Source organism: Melitaea cinxia, chromosome 11, assembly GCF_905220565.1.
Source record: "Melitaea cinxia chromosome 11, ilMelCinx1.1, whole genome shotgun sequence".
In the NCBI taxonomy this organism is placed as follows: domain Eukaryota; kingdom Metazoa; phylum Arthropoda; class Insecta; order Lepidoptera; family Nymphalidae; genus Melitaea; species Melitaea cinxia.
Window position 1 is genome coordinate 3,071,190 of NC_059404.1, and position 23,724 is coordinate 3,094,913.

General features: G+C 31.1%; 1 protein-coding gene across 1 annotated transcript; it reads left to right on the top strand.

Annotated features, from left to right (window-relative positions):
* Positions 1-11,754: 11,754 nt before the first annotated feature.
* Positions 11,755-20,548, top strand: LOC123658115 (calexcitin-1). The gene is made up of 5 exons (XM_045593582.1): positions 11,755-11,825; positions 12,197-12,249; positions 13,481-13,600; positions 19,194-19,406; positions 19,706-20,548. The coding sequence occupies exons 1-5, from the start codon at positions 11,768-11,770 to the stop codon at positions 19,814-19,816; spliced, it is 555 nt and encodes a 184-aa protein (XP_045449538.1). The 5' UTR covers positions 11,755-11,767; the 3' UTR covers positions 19,817-20,548.
* Positions 20,549-23,724: the final 3,176 nt, after the last annotated feature.

Sequence of the window (23,724 nt, forward strand, 5' to 3'; positions counted from 1 at the left end):
ACGCAGATTCGACGAATTTCGTCGAGATGCGATTACCTATATATAAGATAGTTTATAACCTACACGGAATTATAGAAATGGACGGGCTTCTAATAAGGGCAGGCATTATTTTCCAAATTTTCATAATAAACCTTTTTATTTATCAATTAATATTTAAGCTACCTTTTGCCTGCAACTTCAACCGATTTGTTCATTTGTACATTTTGATATCATTCAATAATTCTGTGTATGCTACGTTATCTAAAGAATCTATTCATTTATAAAAAAATCGGCCAAGTGCGAATCAGACTCGCGTACGAAGGGTTCCGTACCATTAACTAAACTAAATATAAGTAAATTTTCTGTAAAATTGTAATTGTTGAATAAAACTAAATATTTTGTGAATATTTCAAGCGCTTTACCTGGTGCTGATTTTAACATCGGGCAAAAAGCGGTAAAAAATCACTTTTGTTGTATGAGAGCCTCCCCCCCCTTAATTTTTCTTTTTAGTATAATTTTATTATTTATTAATAAAGAAAATATTACATTAAGTATTTTGTAAATATTTCAAGTGCCTGCCTGTTACCATTTGTTGATATCGAGCAAAAATAGCCAAAAAATGGCGTTTTTGTATGGGAGCACCCCTTAAATATTTATTTTATTTTTAGTATTTCTAAACCTAAAAAACAAGGTTGGCAAACAAGCGTACGGCTCACTTGGTAGGCCATTATCGTAGCTTATAGACACATGTAACACCAAAAGCATCGCAAGCGCGTTGCCGATCCTACCCCCAATCTCTTCCAGGAGCTCTGGCCAAGATGACCACTCACCGCAGGTACACAAAACTGATTGAACTTGATTGTATTGTTTAGCTGTGATCTTCTGTAAGGTCGAAATACTTCCCCAGTCGCACTGCTCCAGATTTTGAGCAGGCTTTTTACTGTCTCTGTGTCTGTTGTACAACCTACCTCAGTTGATATTACATAATTTTAATAACAAGTTTCCGTATTTATGTCACCTATATAGGATGTTGTAAATCTTTTTATGCCGTTAAAATATTTGTTTCTTTAATTAAATTGTAGAATATACTCGTAACTACTACATTTCAAGTAATTTTGATAGTAAACCATTTGGTATATGAAATTCAACATCTTTTTTTACTCCTTTAGGGGATGCGCATGCGAAGAAATCTTTAAACACATGAGTGTCATTTTATTTATATATATTTAGTGACTTAATACCACTTTTTATTTATTTCAAACTAAAAATGACGAAATTTTATCTAATTTCTTAAATCCTATTTCACCCTTTTGAAAATGAATTTTTAAAACTTTTTTGTAATAAAGAAAAATTTTGAAGAACTACTTAAATATGGTAAAATTCTACTTTTAGTAAAAAGTCATATGATCTCAAAATTTCAAATATTCAATTTTATTTCAAAATTTCATTAATTCATTGGTGGTACCTTCACGAGACTACTATGCAATTGCCATGACCGTATTGTTTAATTATTATGAACATACATAAAAAAATGCTATAATAATACTATGCTATGCTGTATGGCTACGGCATCAGAGAATATAGCCATCCCCTCTCTTCCCGTGGGTGTCGTAAGAGGCGACTAAGGGATACCATAGTTCTACTACCACCTTGGAACTAATAAAGCGACGAGCGGTATAACCATCTAACTGCTGGCTTTGAAATACACAGGTCGAAGACGGGCAGTAGCGTCTTCGGTGAGACAAAGCCAGCCTTGACTATGGGCAAAACACATGAGTAACTTGTGGAGGCCTATGTCCAGCAGTGGACTGCAATAGGCTGAAATTATGACATAAAAATGCGGGTTTTGTAAAACCACACACTATGTACAAATGAATAATATTAGTACTAACAGGAATATTGATTAGAGTAGATAAAGAACATTTCTTTATGTTTGTAATAGGTAATAGTGACCTTTGAAATAGTTTTTAGTTCTACTATACGTAGAATAGTAGTACTAGGAGAATAATAAAAAATCTTTTTTTATTTATCAGAGAGGCCTATCCTTTACGACTTTGAAAGCTTTTTGGTAATAAACGGGGGCGTTAAATTCTAAGAGAAAGCAATTTGATTTAAATACCTTTGCATATAATACCTTAAACATTAATTAAACTCTAAAATAACCCCTAAAAGGTAATTCAAAACGTCAGGTTTTCATTCCAGGCGAGCGATCACAGACAACTTAAAATATTTAATTAACACTATTTCTGAGAAAATGTAGCCTTCTTGGACTATTTAATGAATGGCAGAGTATCTTATCACTGTATTTTGGTTTATCTATATATATTAATACGTGAAGCAAAAACTTTGTACCCCTTTTTACGAAAATTGCGCGGACGAAGGAGTATGAAATTTCGCAGACTTATAAATTATATGGAGTAGGAATGCAGAATGCTAATATTTCTTTAAAATTATGCATAATCATATATTAAATAAACCAAAAAAAAACATCACTCACACTACCGTGTATTTGACACACACACACGCACATCTCTTTTATTGATTGTCAAAGTGTAGTCAACATGAAAATTCAAAAAAAAAGGTTCTTTATTTTCATAATTTTTTGGTTTTCTTTAATATAAATTTTTATTTATAGTCGAATTTCGATCTCTGTGTGACCACTAGTAGCTTTAATTTTGTCAATTTGATAAACAAACTTTAAGTAATCCATATTATTGATTTTATTAATGGATTGATGGCTTTCAGTTGCATATTACTTTACAAATTGTATCGCTAAAAATATATTAAATAAATCTATATAGACAGAGACATAGAAAAGAGAAAGAAAGAGAGAGTAAAAAGACATTACAATATAACAAATTGTAAAGTGTGGTCGAGAATCCTATTTAATTAGATTTTGCAGTCACTTTAAAAATTTAAGTTCTATCGCTAAAGCTATCACAAACTCAATTGAACATTACAAATAGGCAAGTGACAAAATTTGTAATGTATTATATGATCTATTAATTAAATATTAAATCTAAATTTTTTCATAAAAAAAAATGAGCACAAAAATGTCGGAATTTGTATATTTCGTGGTACTATGTTTTATTTATTTTATTTATTTATACTTTATTGTACGCCATAACTACATTTAAAACATTAAACACATTTAAAGACATTTACATTTAGCCATTTCTTCCAGACAATCCAATATTTTTTTAGTCAGAGCATCCTTTTTTATTTTTAACCGACTTCCAAAAAAGGAGGAGGTTCTCAATTTGACTGAATTTTTTTATGTATGTTACATCAGAACTTTTGCCAAGTGGACCGATTTGGACAATTTCTTTTAATCGAAAGCTGGTATATGTCAATTGGTCCCATTTAAATTTATTTGAGATCTAACAACTACTTTTCGAGTTATATCTAATAATGTGTTTTTACTTGACGCTTTTTTCGTCGATCTACGTTGTATATACTACATAACTTTTTACTGGATGTACCGATTTTGATAATTCTTTCTTTGTTGGAAAGGAGATATCCCTAGTTTTGTACCATGATAAGGCAACCAGGATTTGATGATGGGATCCCAGAGAAATCGAGGGAAACTCTCGAAAATCCGCATAACTTTTTATTGGGTGTACCGATTTTGATAATTTTTAATTTAATCAAAAGCTGATGTTTATCATGTGGTCACATTTAAATTTTATCGAGATCTGATAACTACGTTTTGAGTAATCTTTGATAACGCGTAGTTACTTGACTATTTTTTCGTCGATCTACGTTGTATTACTTGTCGATGTAATTGAAGTCGGTTTTTTTTACGTTTGCCTGCAAACACAATTATAAAATTTATCCTATATGAGACTTAACCTCGTTTCCTGCATAATTTTATAATTTGGCTCAATACAGTTAAGTCAATCAAGCTCAACAGGGTAAGTTAGATGTTATCCGATAGTTTAAGCCTAAAAGCCTAATGGTCAAATGCGTCAGGTGTTCATAATCACAATAGCCCCAGTAAATTGTTCTCGGTTTTAGATTCCAAACGAGTTGAGTCCGTAATCGACTAACAAACGATGATACTGCTGCCTATAAGGTTAGTTTAAAGTTTCCTACAGTTTCATTTGAATATAATAATAATATACAGGAAATAATACTAAAATATATTAAAAATAATCAAATAATACTTAATAACGACTTTTCAATGAAATTTTCAATTCTCCCTGTGTGGCTACGGCACTAAAGAATTTAGCCACCCCCTCTCTTCCCGTGGGTGTCGTAAGAGGCGACTAAGGGATAACACAGTTCCACTACCGCCCTGGAACTTATAAAGCCGACCGATGGCAGGATAACCATCCAACTGCTGGCTTTGAAATACACAGGCCGAATACGGGCAGCAGCGTCTTCGGTGTGACAAAGCAAGCTGCGGTCACCAACCCGCTTGCCCAGCGTGGTGACTATGGGCAAAACACATGAGTTCGCGCTATTTTTAGCGTTAAACTTGTGGAGGCTTGTTGTCAGTGGACTATGATAGGCTGAAATGATGATGATGATGATGATGATGAATGAAATTTTGGTGTTAATTTAGACTGTTATATTTCAGAAACGTGTGGTAAATTATTTAATACAGCTTACATATACACGAATTTCATTTGAGAATAATTATAATTATAACCCACAACTACTTATAGTATTGATTGCTTGTAATCTTCTGTAAATTTAAGGCATTCTTAGTTAGACTTAGGCGGAAAAGAGAGTCGCCATTAATTGGCTTTTCGTTTAGAAGACGGTATTATTTAGCATCAGCAGCTTATTTTTATAACACGATATTTTTACTTAGATTTTCCTTTAAATAGTATGAAATAATGGGAAATATTGTAGCCAAGCTAAAACGTTTAAGTGGCTTTCGATGTATTTCAATCTGTCATTTAGAATATTTTACGATTAAAGTTTCGTACAATATAACTTTTAACTTTTAGGCTTTTAACATTATAAAGCAAATTAAAAATAAGATATACCAAATATATGTGAAATATATAATTCATTTGACCATGTAAAGATTTTTTATTTAAAAGTAGCTATGCCCGCGACTTCGCTCGCGTGGAATTTAACAAAACAGTTATTGTTCAGTTCACAGAGTTATAAAAATTCTGAATGATAAATAAAAAAGTATCTTAAGTTACTCCTTATTACATCAGCTACCTGTCAGTGAAAGTCCAATCAAATCCGTCAAAATCGGTCTAGCCATTTCAGAGATTAGCCGGAACAAACAGACAGATAGACAGACGGACAAAAATTTAAAAAAATGAATTTAGTAAAAAGCGGTTATTTACAATGCTTTTTGCTATACATATTTTATACTTGTTCCACAATCTTTCAAGGACTCTTGTATTATTTAGGTCACGTACATTCACTTATAGAAACGTGTCCAGAGTTAAAGGGGGCTTTATTAAAAACATCGATCACTCGTAGTGTTCGCAGGGTATTGAAGAGAGGTATTAATGCAAATTATTTAACTATGTAGAGCTTAGTATGTTCTATTTCAGGTTTAATTGGTAATATACACCTTATTGCATTTATTGGGGTCAGGTACAGCTTATATATCTTGTTCAAAATATAGAGCATCCCGACTGGGTAAGTATATCAATATTACAGAAGGTCAAGTTAAAATACTGCTATCAAGTGTGTTCCTATGATGAGTAAGGCAGCCAGAGCCCCTGTACAGGAAATAATAAATAAATAAATAAAAATAAATATTTTATAACGTGCACATATGATCGTCTGTCCATAATAACATAATGCTTGTGTTATTAGTAACAACCGACTATTATAGTATTTCAATATAAATAAAAATGACTGTTGCTAAGCACATAACTCGAGAATGGCTTGACCAATTCGGCTAATTTATTATTTCTTATGTTCCTTAAGGCTCACGGAAGGTGTTAACACTAAAAAAAAAATTCAAGCTATTAACTTTTGACAGAACGGGTCTGTCCGGGCAATTTTTTAATAACTATACATAGTAATAAAACATATCTTTTTATACACAGTAGCAGTATAAAAATCAAAATAAAATAAAAAGGTATACATATTTTGCAAATAAAACAAAATTCTTACTTCTATCGAGGTTGATTTTCAAAACATATTTTGTCAAACATAAAGTTTTAAGAGTATGAAAGGATTAATTTAACTTAACAATAGCTTTAATTAAAACTCAGGCAGCTGATCAATATCGCTTTGTATCGTTTAATCATTTCTTACCAGACCCTTTTCAGAACTTTGGCTATTAAAAATTATTACATTAATTAATTATATATTTACTTGTTAAAATATTTTATTATGTATTATTTATTTATTACAGATATCTGGGGGCACGGTAGACGAGTCAAAAAAAAATCATACATATTTAAGAACCATAAAAATTCTCTACACATTCTTACCAAAGTTAAAGTTAAAACAGGAAAACCTTCGATTTTTTTTATCCTGAAACAAACGAATTTTTTTCATATATTCGTATAACACTTCGCGAAATAAAACACAAATGTATAATTTATACATGTGATGTGTAATGTATGTTATGTATTATATACTTTTTTATACAATCGAAAGATATTATTCTTAGGTCAATAAGATATAAAAAGCATGCCTGTGGCCTACTTAAAAATATTTTTATTCCTCAAACTGGTGAGTTAGCGATTGAAACCAGAGACTAATAATAATCATGATATACCTTTTTAAAATCCTTGTATTGTGCCCTTCAATTTGATACCCATATTGTAGTATTCGAGAAAAAAAAATTTTTCATTAGCTACAATGGCTTCGCGCAGCCGCCATGTTTGTTTTTTTTTTAATGTCACCTATCTAAGAACACTTGGGCAGCTAAGACGAACCTAACGATACCTCAATTATGTAAATCCGTTCAGTGGTTCTGGAAATATGAGGTAGTAAAGAATATTACATACATACATACAAGATACGCGTGAAAAACATAACCCTTCCTTGGCAGTTGGGTAAAAAACAATATCCAAACTATAAAGAAGGTTATAAGGATAAGGATATGTCGTAGCATTAGTAAAGGCGTTTTTTAGTTTTGAGGTGTAACGAGCGTACATCTCTATTTTCCAATAAATTAAAATTGAATTTAGTAAGTTGTTTAATTTAAATATTTCTCAACATAATACATAATTATGTGATATTTGTAAATTTACACTGTATATCGAAATGCTATATTATTTTCAACACACATTTCAATGAACAACGATCACAAGAACAATGTCAATTACGCCTAATTATCTTTTAATTGGATTTGGGCCGCTCTCGCGAGTTGCGGTTGGCGTTGTAATTATTGCAACTTATCAAGTTTTGCTCTAATAATATTACACATTAATTATACGGAGAGCTTTGAACTTTGTTAGAATTAGTTTACTTCTAAAATATGGCTTAATTTTATTTAGGCGTATACGTTTTTGTAACAAAATTTTAACAAATAATTTCAGCTATTATTTATTTGAACATTATCTAATTGAAATGCCAGCAAAATCACAATTCCTTTTTTATGCGACAGGGCTCCCATATTTATTAATGGTCGATGAAAGAGAAGGAGATGGTTCTTTACACGATTGTATTTTTTTTATGTTTAACTTCTTAATTTTTACTGAATGTAGTAATTTAATTATACTTTTTTTATTCTAAAGCTGGTGAGTCGGTCCTGTTTAAAAGTAAGCACGTGACGATTATTTTTTCAGTTATCTCTAGCAATTAGTATTATATTCGTTCCTGTAATTTGTGATTTTTTTAACAAATATTATTTTAACAAAAGTTTAATAAATACGATATATTTATATATCTATACAAAAATAAAATAAAATTGGAGTATCAACAACAAATACACGGTAAATATACCAAAACAACATTTTTTTACAATTTTTGTCTGTCTGTCTGTCTGCCTGTCTGTTTGTTCTGGCTAATCTCTGAAATGGTTCGGCCAATTTCGACGGAGCTTTCACTGGTAGATAGCTGACGTAATAAGGAGTAACTTAGGCTTTGATTTTAGAAATTTATTTTATAACTCTGCGAACTGAACAATAACTTTTTTGTTAGATTCTAACCGGATGAAGTCGCGAGCACAGCTAGTGGTTAATATTAGAATTAGTTACTATCAGGGAAGGTAAATCCATTTTTCTGGGAGTACTAGAACATTTTTAAAATCGTAATGTAAAACATTCTAAAATGTTTGACGCTTTAGCCTGTAATATCCCACTTCTGGGCATAGGCCTCTTTCCCCATATAGGAGAAGGATCAGAGCTTAATCCACCACGCTGCTCCAATGCGGGTTGGCGGATATATTCCCTACTATGAGTAATGATCGCTATCAGGTGTACATGATAACAATCGGGACCGACAGCTTAACGTGCTCTCCGAGGCACGATGGGGAGACCCACAAGGACTGCACAAACACCCGTCCATGGTAAGCACCTGTATGGCCAATACAAATGTTTGTCATGTGCGGGGATCGAACCCGCAACCGCCAGCGCAACATGTACCTGTTGCGTATGTATCCATGGCCGTGACCGTTGTCGCGCCAACGCGGCGTCAAAATGTTTGATTATACATAGATTAAATTTACATTTCTTCTTATCATAAATAAATTTTGTAGCTAACGTGAATTCTACAAATGAGGTCGGAAAGTTTCCAAATCGAGGTTAAGGAATTTTGATTAAACCGTTTTCAAATGGAATTTTTAGCTCTGGTATACGTTTGTGTAATTAGATCCGTAGAGTGAAATTACGAAGCAAATGCCTCGAGGTTTAAGAGATAACTCTCCTAGAATTGGAAAATGTTGTTATAAATCTAACATAATTTGAACATTTTTTATACGAAAGTGGCAAAAAAACGTACGGTTCGACAGATGGTTAGCGATAACCATAGCCCATGTACGTCGTATAGCCTGTGTCGCTTGTAATGTTTCCAGCATACCATCAGGTGGGTTCTTTGCCACATTGATCATATAAAAGATTTATAGTCTTTATTGATTAGGTACTATCCGCATCCATGAGGTAATTAACGCTTTATTACAGCCTGTCGATGACTATATCATCTCTTTTTAACACTAGATCATGTACGTGGTTACTCATCAAAGTCAGTCAATTTGGCAAAAAATGGCCTATAGCCTTCTTCGGTAAATGGGCTAACCAACGCAAAAAAAATTTCAAGTATTTTTATATTATTAAACATATATGGCTATTGAACCCCCAACACACCCACTATAACTTAACACTTGTTTTTAAAATAGCGTAAGTATATTTTTAAACTTTATAAGCTCCTGGGAGTGAATTTAAACGTAGGACTTTCTAGCGAGTATTTATAAACGCGGTCATCCATTTAACGCTCCAGGGACATTTTGGCAAATTAATAAAATATAAATTTCACTTACCGCTTTTAAAATGAACAAGAATAACTAGAATTTAATAAAACTTTAATTATTTTAAGTTCGATGTTTTTGTAATATGTTTAAATATTATGGCATTAAAATAATTGGTAATACTATAGCAGTATCAAACTATGATAACATAGAGAGCAAGATAATTGCGATCAAGACTGCTGCGTAACGACATCCATTAATTAAAATAATATTTAAAATATATATAATGTAAAACGTATTATTGGAAAAGAGAATCAGTAATCGTATCATTATATTGTCACGTGTGGCCATAAATTTATCGAAACCTTTGTAGTTTATAATATTTTATCTAAAGACAAAGTATCTTCATTAATTAAATAGACATTATAGGGGTTTATTTGTATATTTATTCGCTTTTTAATTATTTTTGCTACACGCACGCACACACACGCACACACATACACGCGCCACACACGCACACATACACACACACACACACACACACACACGCACACGCACACACACACACGCACACGCACACACACACACACACGCACACGCACACACACACGCACACACACACACACACACACATACAAACACACACCCTATTTTATATAATATATAAAATTATATGTACCTCAGATGGTAATGGTTAGAACATTACAAAATAACGACACTTTGTAGGTCAGATATTGGTGATGGGACATCAAATGACGTCACCATTAACATGAATTGAGCATTAATCAATTATGCCTAGCAATTTTTTCATTTGACAACATTTTTGTATCACCATTTAACAAATAATTTTTAGTTCCAAATGTTAGTTTTGAAAAAAAAATTAGCATATACTTATGTCACAATTTACAGTGTAGGTACAAACGAGAGGCATTACATTGAATCATATTTACGACGTTCCATTTCGAAACTATACAAAAAAAAAACAATTGTTATAAACCTTTAACTTTTGTAGTATTTTAGAATTAAATACACTTTTATTATATTTCCTTTTAACACCAATTTTTAGTTGAAACGACCAATTTGCTTTGTAGCTCCATGATGAATGCCCTCCTTAGGTACTCATTGAAACCATAATGAAATAAATAAAAAGCGTTGAATTGACTAAGAAATGATATTTTAGTCAAAACACCTGGAAGACGAAATTGAGCTACAAAGAACTTAAAATACTGCTAATACAAATACAAGATAATATCAACACATTTTTCTAAAAATATATATATGTTGAAATACAAGTTATTCTATAGTAAATCGAACAATATTTTATACAACTTCCGTTATTATTCATAACTTTTAATGAAGGTGACCATTTATTTTTAATGCATGAGTAAAATATTTTTATATGTGTAATATTTGTTGGAAATTAAGACATAAATTAACAAACATAAATTTGCAAGCTAACACAATAAAGAAATCAAATCAGCTAAGGTTGTGCGGTTTAATTTTAATGCCTTTCGCTTATATTTTGTGTATTGGTTTATGAAAGGTCGACCGTCGCTGTGTTTCTATTATATAAGCAAATATGTTAGAGTTACGCGTGATTTGGGGAGCAGGGCGCTCGTTAGCATTGTTAATTTATCCTCTTTTCCTGTACGCCCTGACACCGGATGCTTGTTCGCGATCTCGTTAATTTGTACAAATATAATCCATAAACAGAATTACTCAAATCATATGAATTTTCAGTATCAAGGTTTAAAAATACATATAAATATACATAAATAAATAAATAAATATATATATATATATATATATATATATTTATATATTTAAGTTATTAAAAAATATCTTTGTATGTCTATGTATGTATGTGTTATACATATGTTTATAAATAGAAAGTTGTAATAGACATACATAGACGTTAGTCTAGACGTTAGTCTATGTATGTCTATTACAACTTTCCATTTATATATGCCATGTACGTACATATACTTTATTTTATTTTTTTTTTACATTATTTTATTTATTTGTCTAAATATATTGTATATGTTTAGGTAAAACTGTAAACCTAAACTGTCTTCATATATGTATACCATTTCCTCTACCCAAAAGTTGCCTGGAAGAGATCGCTCATTAGCGATAAGGCCGCCTTTTGTACTTATATCCTGTTTTTATTTTTGTAATTTGCTCACTCTTGGTGTACAATAAAAAGTTTTTATTATTATATTATAAAATATATTTTTCAACTGTACCAACCATTCAACTGTATTTAATTACTCCGTACAGTAACAAAATCCATATATACAAAGTATACACGCATTGGGTTCCAAGTCTTAATAAAAATTGCGATTCTCTCAAAGGAAGTCAAAGGAGTTTCTAACGATCGAATATTCTTTATATTAAAAATGCAAATTTAACTAATTATGTCTTTTTCTTTGTTACAGATAAAAAATAATGTCTATCTCAGCGTTTAGAAGGAAAAAGCTTTTGTATGTCTTCAATGTATTCTTTGGTAAGTACTTTGAGAAATGTGATTTGCTTTTAGATCCTTTTTAAGAAATGTTCTTAGAGCCACCTTTTTCGTAGTATTAACAGGATATTATGTGGTGTCATTGAAGACTCATTTTAATTGTATTGTAGTTTTATTATTACAAATTCTAAAATAAAATCTGAATATTTAACCTTTTTAAACAAAACACCCTATAAGCCTCATTATAATTGAAAATTACCGGAAAATAGGAACAAGAAAAATCTTTTATTAGGGAAAGTTTTTATTTATTTATTATAAAACGATTTTAAAGTATTATTCGTTTATACACACAACAACACACAACCTTAGCAGACTGGGTGTGTACACTATTATAATAGCTAATTTGTTTTCAGACGTCAATCAAAGTGGCACCATCGAAAGGAAAGACTTCGAACTAGCTATAGAGGTTGGTATAGTTTTAATTCAAACAAATATATTTCAAACACTTTCAAACAGGAAAAAAAGTTCTGTTGACTACACTGAATTTATCAATACTATTTAATTTTGTCATGGTTGTAAATTATATTCCTAATTTTTTGTTTTAATTTTAATTATTTGGGTATCGACTGTGAAATTTGATGGTGAATTTCGTGTGTAATTATCGTACGTCAGTCTGATGAACATGACATTCGAAGATACGGTCGAAATATTGAGCTCCGCAAAATGAAAATAAAAAACGTGGTAAATATTCCGCTACTAATGATTAGTATATTTATTTAATTATATATTAAGTTTATCAATTAGTACTTTATTGGTGTTCTAGATCATAATATGGAAAAATCTTGCTGTATTTCATTCAACATTAATTCAATTTGTCAAGAAAGAGACACAAAGGACAACCAAAATATAAAGTTAACGTTCTCTTCAAAAAACTATTTAAACATTTTTTTTTTTCGATATAATGAATTGAACCTATTTCAACTTTAATATACCTAAATGTAAATGTTACATTACGCATTAAAATCTCAACTTTTTTTTAAACTCTCGTTTAACGTAAAGTTTATATGTACCTATATCGTAACTCTCAGTTCATGACAAGTTTGAAAGTGGTCCAGACAGGCGAGCGCTGGACTTCGTCTGAACTTAATGAAAGAATTTTCTAGCTTAATGGATCAAATAGTTAGTTTTTATAACCGGCTTAGACTTTCCACTTCATTACAAAGAAGAAAATTTAATTAGATCTGAGATTAAATTATAATTCTCATGAGACGTTCGACGGGAAAAATGAAAGAATTTATTTATTACTTTGTTTTTCTAGAGGTGGTAATAAATTATTTTGATTTTCACTTTTTCTTTATTTCAATTTATATTTTATGTTTTAATTCTTTTCAATGTAATTTTTTTAATACTATTTTATAAAACAATTTATTACGTTGTTTTTTTTTTATTAGTAGCAATAAATTATTTTGATATTTATTTTATTTCAATTTATATTTTATGTTCTAATTTCTTACAATGTGGTTTTTTATAAGAAGTAGAATTGTTTTTAACTCCCAATTTATTATTAGTAAGTTACGTTACAACACAATAATTTGCAACTGTTGACTTTTGCTAACTTCGGCTGCTTAGACATACCCTTTTTATTTATAAAATACTTCAAGCCTAAATTTTTTTATAATTTGTATACTTTTCCATAGAAAATCTGCAGTCTCCGAGGCTGGAAGCCAGGTGACCCGAAGAACACCGAAACACACGAGATCATGATCAAGATCTGGGAAGGTCTGAGGAAGAAGGCGGACTCCAATAAGGATGGACAGGCAAGTGCAAAAAGCTATTCGGCTAAGTTTACAATAGAAAATAAAGAACCTGCATATCATAATTATTTATCATTGGTTATGTTTGATGACGCGTTGAAGTAGCGGTCACGGCTGTTGCGCTTGCGGTCGTGGGTTCGATTCCCGATTTAACATTTGTATAGGTCATACAGATATTTATTGTAGTTTGGACGTTTGTGCTTGTGATAGAGATTCCGGACACCTGACACAGGAGTAAGACCTACTAGGTACCATTGAGTGTGAGGCGTTTGCTTTTTCATTTTTATTTATATTATTGAAAACGTGTTCATCGAATTTTTAAATTTTCAAACATCAAAACATCGTGCTAATTATAAGTTTATTTACTACGGTAAAAGCAGACGAAATTATACGAATATTTTGAAAAAAATTACAATCATATAAAATATAATCTCCTGTTTATTTAAACTGTTTTATTATGCCAGTTTTATTTCATTGCGTTAGTGTTATAAACGGATTAAAAAGAAAAATTAAAAAATTGAAAAAAAAATAATAATAATGCCAAGACTTGCTTGTCTACCGGTAAGAAAGTTTTGAAAATGAAAATTATTATCTTTATATATCATGAAAGTGTTCATTTTTGTTTTCCAGCTGGATTAAAATTTTAATTATCTTATAGTGAAAAAAATCCCTCACAACCTCCCATATCTCAACAACTTTATCAAAACTAAAATATTTCTATTTTATAATTTAAAAATATTATGAGAAATTTTATTGAAATCGTACAGGTTATTTCCTCGATTAATAATATAGGATAAGCTATTATTTATCTATACTTATTATATATTATAATATAGGCTCATACGAATGCATATAAACCGAACAGAATTATAATTCGATTTGTATAAATTATGCGATGAATATCATTTGCATATTATAATTAAGCTTTATGAAATAACTTTAATTATGAAAAATTAAATTATATGAATTGCTTAATTAAGGCCGGGCACTGAATATTTCTTCTTAAATAGATTTAAGAATGAATTTAAATATAAAAACAATAAATTTCGCACTGGGTCAAATCGTATCGTGTTACTTCGATTGTCGCTTGTGGCTATAACGTTACCTTGTCGGAAAGATATTTGAGATTTAATGGAAATATCATGAAACCTTAAAATATTTGCTAAGTTTTAATAATAAACAAGAAGTAAAATATAAATTGTCGACATCTATCAAAAAATATTTATATATCTATAAAGAAAATCAGGTTTCGTATCCTAAGTTTATATGTATATGTGGGTAATCCCACAGAGACAAATTCGTCACTATATTACAAAATTGAGATTTTTTGTGGCTTACCTCCCATTCTCTTTAGTATGTCAAAAGATACCGGCAGAAAAACGTTAACAGCCTGTTACTGAATAAATAATTGAAACATGGTAAAGTACTCTTACTAAAATACTTAACCCTTTGTGTGGTGTTAATGAGATGAAATTCGGGTGATAATAAACTAAATGAGCCCTTTGAGATTGAATTACAAAAGGCTGTTCAGAACAATTTTAAAGATGCTTACCGTTATCTTTTTGTACATTACTTTTTTTAGGGAAATTATTGTGCGTAATATAAAGAAAATATTTAGTATTATAGTAATATTAGTCTATAACGTTGATATATTTCATATTTAGGTTAAAAAATTAGATAAGTTATTGTGTAGCAATCTATACTTATACGAACATAGTCGCTCAGGCTTTCATCCGTTTTTTTTTTTTTTACTTACACGACACGATACGACTGTTAACTGACTGACTAAGTATTCTTTCGAGTGGTATAACTATTAATTATTGTATAGTCCATCAAATCTAACTAACTTATTCTAAAAACACAGAGTACTATTAAACTGTACATTATTTTTGTTGCATTGCTTATCATATATTTTTTCCTGTCAATAAGTAAACTATATTATTCTAAGTTATATAATTTATAAAAATTATATATAATATTATTCGTATGATAACTTAAGCTTCTTAAAAAATCTTTGTAATGAAATAGTCCCACAAAAATTAAACTCGATTATGTGTAGAAGGTCAGCAATAGTGCAAAATATAAAACTGTTTCTCCGAGGCATTTGCAGAAGTAACAAAATTTGTGTTTCGTTTTCTACGACTGGGTTGGCACTATCATTGCACTTATCACTTGAAAGTATTTTGTTTCGAAAAGATAGGGACCGTTCTTATGTTAAAATATTTACAAAGATAGTCAAGTGTTTTTATAGTGCCGCAAATATCACAAAAACGTTTCAAATGTATCGTGGATTTTCTTCCGTAATGTTAAATAGGCATTCTTTCTCTTTGTAAATAAAAAGCTTCTTAATGTGACTTCCCTTATTTGTAATTTAGAAAAATTACAATATAATCATGACTGGTGATGATGACTCATGATTATGATTAAGACGTCATTCAAGATTCTATTGGTTTAAAACTATATTTATTTGGGGTGGAACGATATTTTTTTTTTAAATTCAATCGTTTGAAAGGTTATTTAATTAATTATTTTATAAGTTAGTTATTAGGCATAATTTAGATTTCAGAGAGATATTTCGATACGAAATGTAGACTTAATTTTCTACTTTTTATAGACTTATATTCGTTCGGTGTAATTTGTACAACAATGTTACAGATAATTAGTTTCTTACAGAAGAATAGAACTAAAGGCAATTAAGGGTGGGTACCTCATTACAACGTGAAGAAGCAGATTGTCCAAACTAAGCACTAATAAATTACACTATAGGTATAGATTACAAACGAATCTAATAAAAAAAGTCATTATTGTTGCTTTATCGAATGTCTTTTATTTTTGTAATATTTTACGAACGATATTTCTGATAAATTGTTTGTAAAAAAAAACCCTTTCCTGATTTATTAGATCGCTTTTTCTAAATCAACATATTGTTTATACTGACCGGCTTTTGTTTGTTGTGCTATATTCGCCACGGAATGGTACTTTCGCCCCTTTGTAAAAGCTGACATTTTAATGCACGATGCCTTTGAGGGTTAGATATTAGCATTTTTATGAAATAACACATTTTTATGCTAACCTTTCGTACGGTTTTTTACGATCAGTTATACGTTTCTTTTCAGGATTCAATTATGATAAAAAAATACAACTTACGTAAAATTAGAACTAAAGTCAGAATATTAATAGGTATTTTTATTATGCGCCAAGGACAAGTTCAATATATTGACGGTGTTATCGTTAAGAGGCGATCTTAGCTACTCAATGAAAATTTATTCCTTTTTTTTTCACACTGTCACGCGTTAAAAAAATAATCTAGAGATGAACTAAATTTTCAACGCGACGAACTAAAAAAATAAAATAAAAACTAACTATCTTCTAATATATAAAATTCTCGTGTGGCGATGTTTGTAGTTAAACTCCTCCGAAATGGCTTGACCGATTCTCATGAAATTCTGTGTGCATATTGGGTAGGTCTGAGAATCGAACAACATCTATTTTTCATCCCCCTAAATGTTAAGGGTTGTCCACCCCTATTTTTTTTAATTTACAGATAAATTATTTATCCTTTATTTTATTATGGTTTGGCGTTGAAAAATACACACACCCGAAATTTTCACCCTTCTACCACCAACCCCTATTTTTAAATAGCGTTTAGCGGCAACGCAACGTTTGCCGAGTCAGCTAATAATTCAATAAAAGGATAAAGAAAGCAAAAATATCAGATTGAAATTAATTTATTACAAAGTATCAAGCACACTCTTTTAGTTTAAATAAGATGACAATTTTTAATACTAAAATTAAAATTAGGAACACATAAAAAGTCGCAAGGACCGCGCTAATAAACGGCAACGCCTAGCAAGAAAAAAAGAGCAATTACGCACCAAAATAAATTAGTAACATTAGATATGTTACAACACTATGTTGTTAAGGCGTATATTTATATTTCTGGTGACACTTTTTTATCAAGTGCGTATATCTATTTGTATATTGTCTCATTATTTACTCACTTTGCTATAATAATAAATAAGTACATTAATTATAAATAGTGAATTGATTAATTGAATGATTTTTGGTCGAAACAATTTGCACGGTGGGATGAAACACTTTGTGTGCAAGATTCTCTTATTGATATAATGACACTTACATGTAATTAAAATATATAAAATTCGTACTAAAACGCCGTCTTACTTCATTTTTAAGACGTTATGATTATTATTATTTTTTGAATCACTTGAAAATTGTTTGTTGTCGCCGGGAAAGTTTTTATAATCAAGTAACGTAGAGCCTGGATATGTCGAACTCTGCCAGCTACTGCTCTGTGTCAGGCTACAAGCTATGCTTAGGGACTTGTAGTATGACTAAGGTTGGGCACAGCCGGAAATTTCCAGCTCAAAATAAGGACCATCCCGACTGGGGTAGTACCTCGACCTTACAGAAGATTACAGCCAAATAATACTGTTTTTAAGCAGTATTGTGTTCCTGTTGGTGAGTAAGGTGACCAGAGCTCCTAGGGTAGATTGGGGATAGGGCCGGCAACGCGATGCTTCTGGTGTTGCAAGCGTCTATAAGCTACGGTAATCGCTTATCATCAGGTAAGCCGTAGGCTTTTTTGCCGATCTAGTTATATAAAAAAATAAGAAGGGGATGATGTGGTCTCAGGCCAATTAATCCTCCTCATTCAAAAAGGGGCGGTTCCAAAAGCCAGGACAAAACAAATAATTTAGGTTACAGGTATTTCCTTGTTTCTATATAAATTATATAACTTAATAAGCTACTCTTCGCGCACAATGCACCACATAATCACCACATTTAAATATTTCAGTGCCACATAAATAGTATTCATTAATTGACAACTTTATTTCTTTTTATATTTGTCTCCACCCGATATCAATTCATCTATTCTTATACATCCTATCTAGAGGTAACAATTTTTAATGATTTCAAACAATTGTCACAAAACTTTTATACGCATAAAAAAAAACTCTTTTCTAACTTGTAAAAGACCGTAGAAAATATTATTAAAATGTTTAAAATTGTCATTATCGTAAAAAAATTCTATCACAATATTATCACAAATAAATTTTCAATCAAATACAAAAAAATGTTCATTTATATTTAGTTTTTAAATACCATGTAGTCTTAAGTGATCTACAGTAATATTGAATGTATTCGTTGGTATTATTATCATTGTTTATCATTCACCAATTATGGCTACATAATTGAAAACAATTTTCTTTGACGTTAATGATGATAAGACTATGTTTTGTATTAATATGTAGAAGCGTACTAAAATTTTTAGTAGGGTTAGCCTGAATCAAGCATATCGATTTGTTGTTTTCTGTTTGAGGTGGTAAGTGATTCTTAAAAGATAGTAAAAAATTGTCAAAGGCAAATCTTTTATTGCCATGGGTCGATGTTTTATGTCGTGATTCATTTAAAAATACAATTATTCACAGTTAACTACCTCTGACCAACACCGCCTTTCGACCTATTTATTCGTCTGATGACCAACGTTACTGAGAAATTAGTTGACGCTACTGCCATACTAAAAGGCATCGACAATATTTTTAGGCTCAATTAAAACTATTATATTTTTGCTCAGGTATCAGTTGAAGAATGGGTGTCGATGTGGAACGATTACGCCCAGAACCCGTCAGCTGCTTTGAAATGGCAGCAGTTGTACTGCCAGTTCATGTTCCAGCTGGAGGACGCTAGCGCTGATGGTACCATCGATAGCGATGAGTTCACCACCGTCTGCTCTTCCTATGGCATCGATCCTCAAGAGTGCAAAGTGGCTTTTAGTAAAATGGCTAAGGTGAGTTTTGATGAAACTGGTATGATGTTAACAAAAACACCTTGCCACAACCTTGGTTCTGTCAGTCAATGATCTTAAATCTGGTGTTATTTGTTCTAAGACAACATACTATGGTAAGAAGTATTCGTGGTATTAATTTTACAGATAATTTTGGATAAATTTCATTACAAAAAAATTGTATTAAAACTAGAAAGAAATTTACAAAACGTTTTTACAAAACGTTTGTACAAAAATATTACGTATATTCTTGTAATTTTTTTTGTTACCTAGTAGTTATAAATTAAATTTAAATCCGGCAGGGCAAGGCAAGTGTCTCCTGGGAAGAATTTCAGGAACTGTGGAAGGAGTATTTCTCCACTGAGGATCCAAATGCGGCTGGTAACTACATATTTGGAAGAACCAGCTTCTAAATAACATCGATTTGACATTTCGACCCAAAACTTTAAAGGGCGAAGTACATTCCATCAATACATGAAACTAGACTTCCAGGTTTAACACACGGAACGAAAAAAACGGTGCGATATTACCAAACGCAAATTACTGTGACAAATCAGATTACACGTGTGATAGACCTCACGTCAGTGTCATATTAACGTAATTTTGAGTGTGTGTTCAGAATATAATAGTAATTTTCTCATTATATAGAATCATTAATATTCAAGTTCCATATTGAAGCTCAAAGTTTAGTCATTTTCAACTCTTAGATTGTATGCTATGAAACCTTTTCACTATCGACTTTCTTATAGCATATCTTGTAGTCATATCTAGGTATAATTAAATGTTATTAAATATTGTGTTTTTAATTATATTTAATGTTTCAACTTTAGCGTAACGCCGTTTATTCGTTTTAAATATATACTTAAAATATTAATCGTTTTGCGTCAAATTAGAAGCACTGCCGTCTGCCGCTGCGTTTCGGACCACTTGTATGAATCGATCTTACAATTTAGTCGTTTAAACTTTAATAATTTCAAAGTTTTATTACAAATATTTATATTAACGTTAATGATATATCGTTACAAACGAATATTCTATGATATTTTAGTTGATTATTCCTAATTTATCAAACTCTTAATAATTGTTGTAACGGGTTTTATGTATGTATATATTATAATGGAATAAAGTTTACGTCATACTACTAATTTTTGTTTTATTTCAATCTCAAAATAAAAACACTTTATGTCCCTTGTAAATAATATTATTAATATTGAAAGTGTAGACTTTTCAACTAGGAATATACAATGTGTCCGGTTTCCGATGTCCGATACTTTAAGGGGTTAAAATACAATTAATTTTATCGACAAATCAGGGATTAATGATTTTTTTTTGCCATCAATAAAAAAATGGCAGTACTTTAAAAAAAATTGTCGGCGGAGCATAGATGCTTGTATTAATTTAACAATATCTACACAAGTAGAAGACTTTCAAACACAAAAGTGGTCTCAAATGTTAGTTAATAGTGTAGACAATAAATCTAGATTAAAAATATTATTTTCTAATTTTTCAGTATTAGTAAAAAACATTTTTGAAAAAATAAATTAGACAAAAAATTGATGTAATTTTTCAGATTCTTAGCTTTAAAAAAAAAACTATCGTGTTAACCATTTTTTTTTATTTGTTTTTATAATAATACAGGATATTTGCTATAAATGCACATTTAAATCTTAACTCTGAGTTAGATAGTTTAGGAGCTATGACAGTGTAAACATACTTACTTGAAAAGCGTGGATATACTAGCAAATGAAATAAAACAAAATAATTTATATCAATTGCATTTAATTTGGCAAAATAGTTACAAAAACTGCTCAAAGTGACCTCCTTGTCTCTGCAGACATGCTGTTGCTCTTAGTGCAACGTGTTGCGTAGAGCGCTGGATCATTGCCCTGTCTTCTCGCAATTCGTTTGCTGCTTGTATTATTCTTTCTGCTAACTCCTCTCGTGTATTTGGCACATTTACATACACTCTTCGTTTGAGTGTGCCCCACAAAAAAAAATCAAGAGGTGTTAAATCTGGCGACCGCGGTGGCCAAGCAATTGTTCCTCCGCGTCCGATCCACGACGAATAGTGTGCGTTTAAATGATTACGCACACGAAGCGCGAAGTGTGCCGGAGCACCATCTAATTGCAGAATCATTCTGGTCCTGTAGGCCAATGGTAATTCCAATAGAACATCCAAAAAATCCGTTTCCAGGAAATTTAGAAATCTTGGGCTATTCATTGTCTCCGGTAAAATGATTGGTCCAATTAGAGTGTCGTCAATCATTCCGGCCCAAACGTTAACAGAAAATTTGTGTTGAAAAGAACTTGGGCGGATCGCATGTGGATTTTCTTGAAGCCAAAGGTGTTCGTTACGGTAGTTCGTATACCCCGATCGCGTGAAAGTGGCCTCGTCTGTCCACATAATTCTTTTTAAAAAGTTTGGATCATATCGCGTTTCTCTCAATATCCACGAACAAAAAATTGCTCTTCTTACACAATCCGGTTCCAGTATTTCTTGCACCCTTCGAAAATGGTAAGGATGTAATCCTTCTCTTTTTAAAATTCTCCACACCGACCATTTCGATAGACTGAGACGATTAGCTATGCGTCTAATGCTCAGGCTAGGGTCTTGAGTAATCATTTGCAATATTTCCTGTTCATCTTGGAGCGACAAAACACGAGTACGTTCGTTACCGAGCTTTCTTATTCCATTTTCCGCAAGTCTCAAATGAATTCTCACGAAAGTGCGAGCATTCGGCGTACGTCTGTTAGGAAATCTTCGTGCATACTCTACAACAGCTCTATTTGCACTCCCGTCACACAATCCATACACGAAATGGATGTCAGCGATATGCTGGCTTGAGTACTCGTTCATTGTAATTAACAAAAAGTAACAGTTCAACAACAAAACAAAAAACGTAACAAAGTCTAACAACAAACAACAATTATGTAAAGTAAGTAGATTTAGTTAAAACAGCACAGGAATGTTATCACAACGCAGAGCGAGGGACGACTGCTCGACGGCACAAGCGCACACTGCACCCTTTTTACCTGGAGACAGCCGTTATTCTGTCTCGCTCGCACTGTTGTGCACAGCGTTTTTACCTGCTCACACAAAGGATCTTATTGTGCTTGCTTACGGTTCCTTGAATTATTGAAGAATTTATCTTACTCACTGGAATAGGTGTACAACTGTACAGTTATCTAATATGCACTTTGAACAGTTACATTCAAATTATCATAGCTCCGAAACTATCTAACTCAGAGTTAAGATTTAAATGTGCATTTATAGCAAATATCCTGTATTATTATAAAAACAAATAAAAAAAAATGGTTAACACGATGGTTTTTTTTTTAAAGCTAAGAATCTGAATAATTACATCAATTTTTTGTCTAATTTATTTTTTCAAAAATGTTTTTTACTAATACTGAAAAATTAGAAAATAATATTTTTAATCTAGATTTATTGTCTACACTATTAACTAACATTTGAGACCACTTTTGTGTTTGAAAGTCTTCTACTTGTGTAGATATTGTTAAATTAATACAAGCATCTATGCTCCGCCGACAATTTTTTTTAAAGTACTGCCATTTTTTTATTGATGGCAAAAAAAAATCATTAATCCCTGATTTGTCGATAAAATTAATTGTATTTTAACCCCTTAAAGTATCGGACATCGGAAACCGGACACATTGTATATTTGAGTAAATATAAAATATGCTCCGAGTGGTAATTGAATCATTGACAAAATTAAAGCGAAACAGTGTTAAGCAGAGTTGCTAGCATAATAAAATCTATCCCATACATAAGCATATAAATATATAGATTGTTTCTAAATGTATGTATATGTTTCAGAAACTTTTAAACTACGAAAAACACTAAAATATTAATCGAAATGTACTCGCGTGTATTCCGAATATAAAATTATCGTAAAATAATATTTTATTGCTTTTGGTAAAATACGTCTGAATAAAATGAAGGCGAATAATAAGTTACCTAGCAATTTATTACACCTATATTATTAAATACGCCCTCTAACTACTGCGTACGCTCATAAAATATTAACATATATTTACACCTGACAACTTACACGATGATAATTACAGTCCTATCACGGTAATTGATACTATAAGAAATTAGTTGGCTTAATGCATTTAGAAATTTGGAACGTTTCTAAAAACTCCGAATTAATCCTGCTGAAACGAAATTTTCCGCAAAATAATCGCATGTGCTTAAGATCCTAAAATACTTTTATTCTCAGCTTCTTAAGGGACATGATTCATGGCGTGACACACCTAATTTCGTTTACTTTCTAAAACGTTAAATTAAAAAATGAAA

Excerpts from the sequence above, each read along its gene's own strand:
- LOC123658115 (XM_045593582.1), top strand. The coding sequence starts at position 11,768 with ATGTCTATCTCAGCGTTTAGAAGGAAAAAGCTTTTGTATGTCTTCAAT. Across the intron at positions 11,826-12,196 it reads TGTCTTCAATGTATTCTTTG|ACGTCAATCAAAGTGGCACC; the intron begins GTAAGTACTTTG and ends ATTTGTTTTCAG. Across the intron at positions 13,601-19,193 it reads ACTCCAATAAGGATGGACAG|GTATCAGTTGAAGAATGGGT; the intron begins GCAAGTGCAAAA and ends ATTTTTGCTCAG.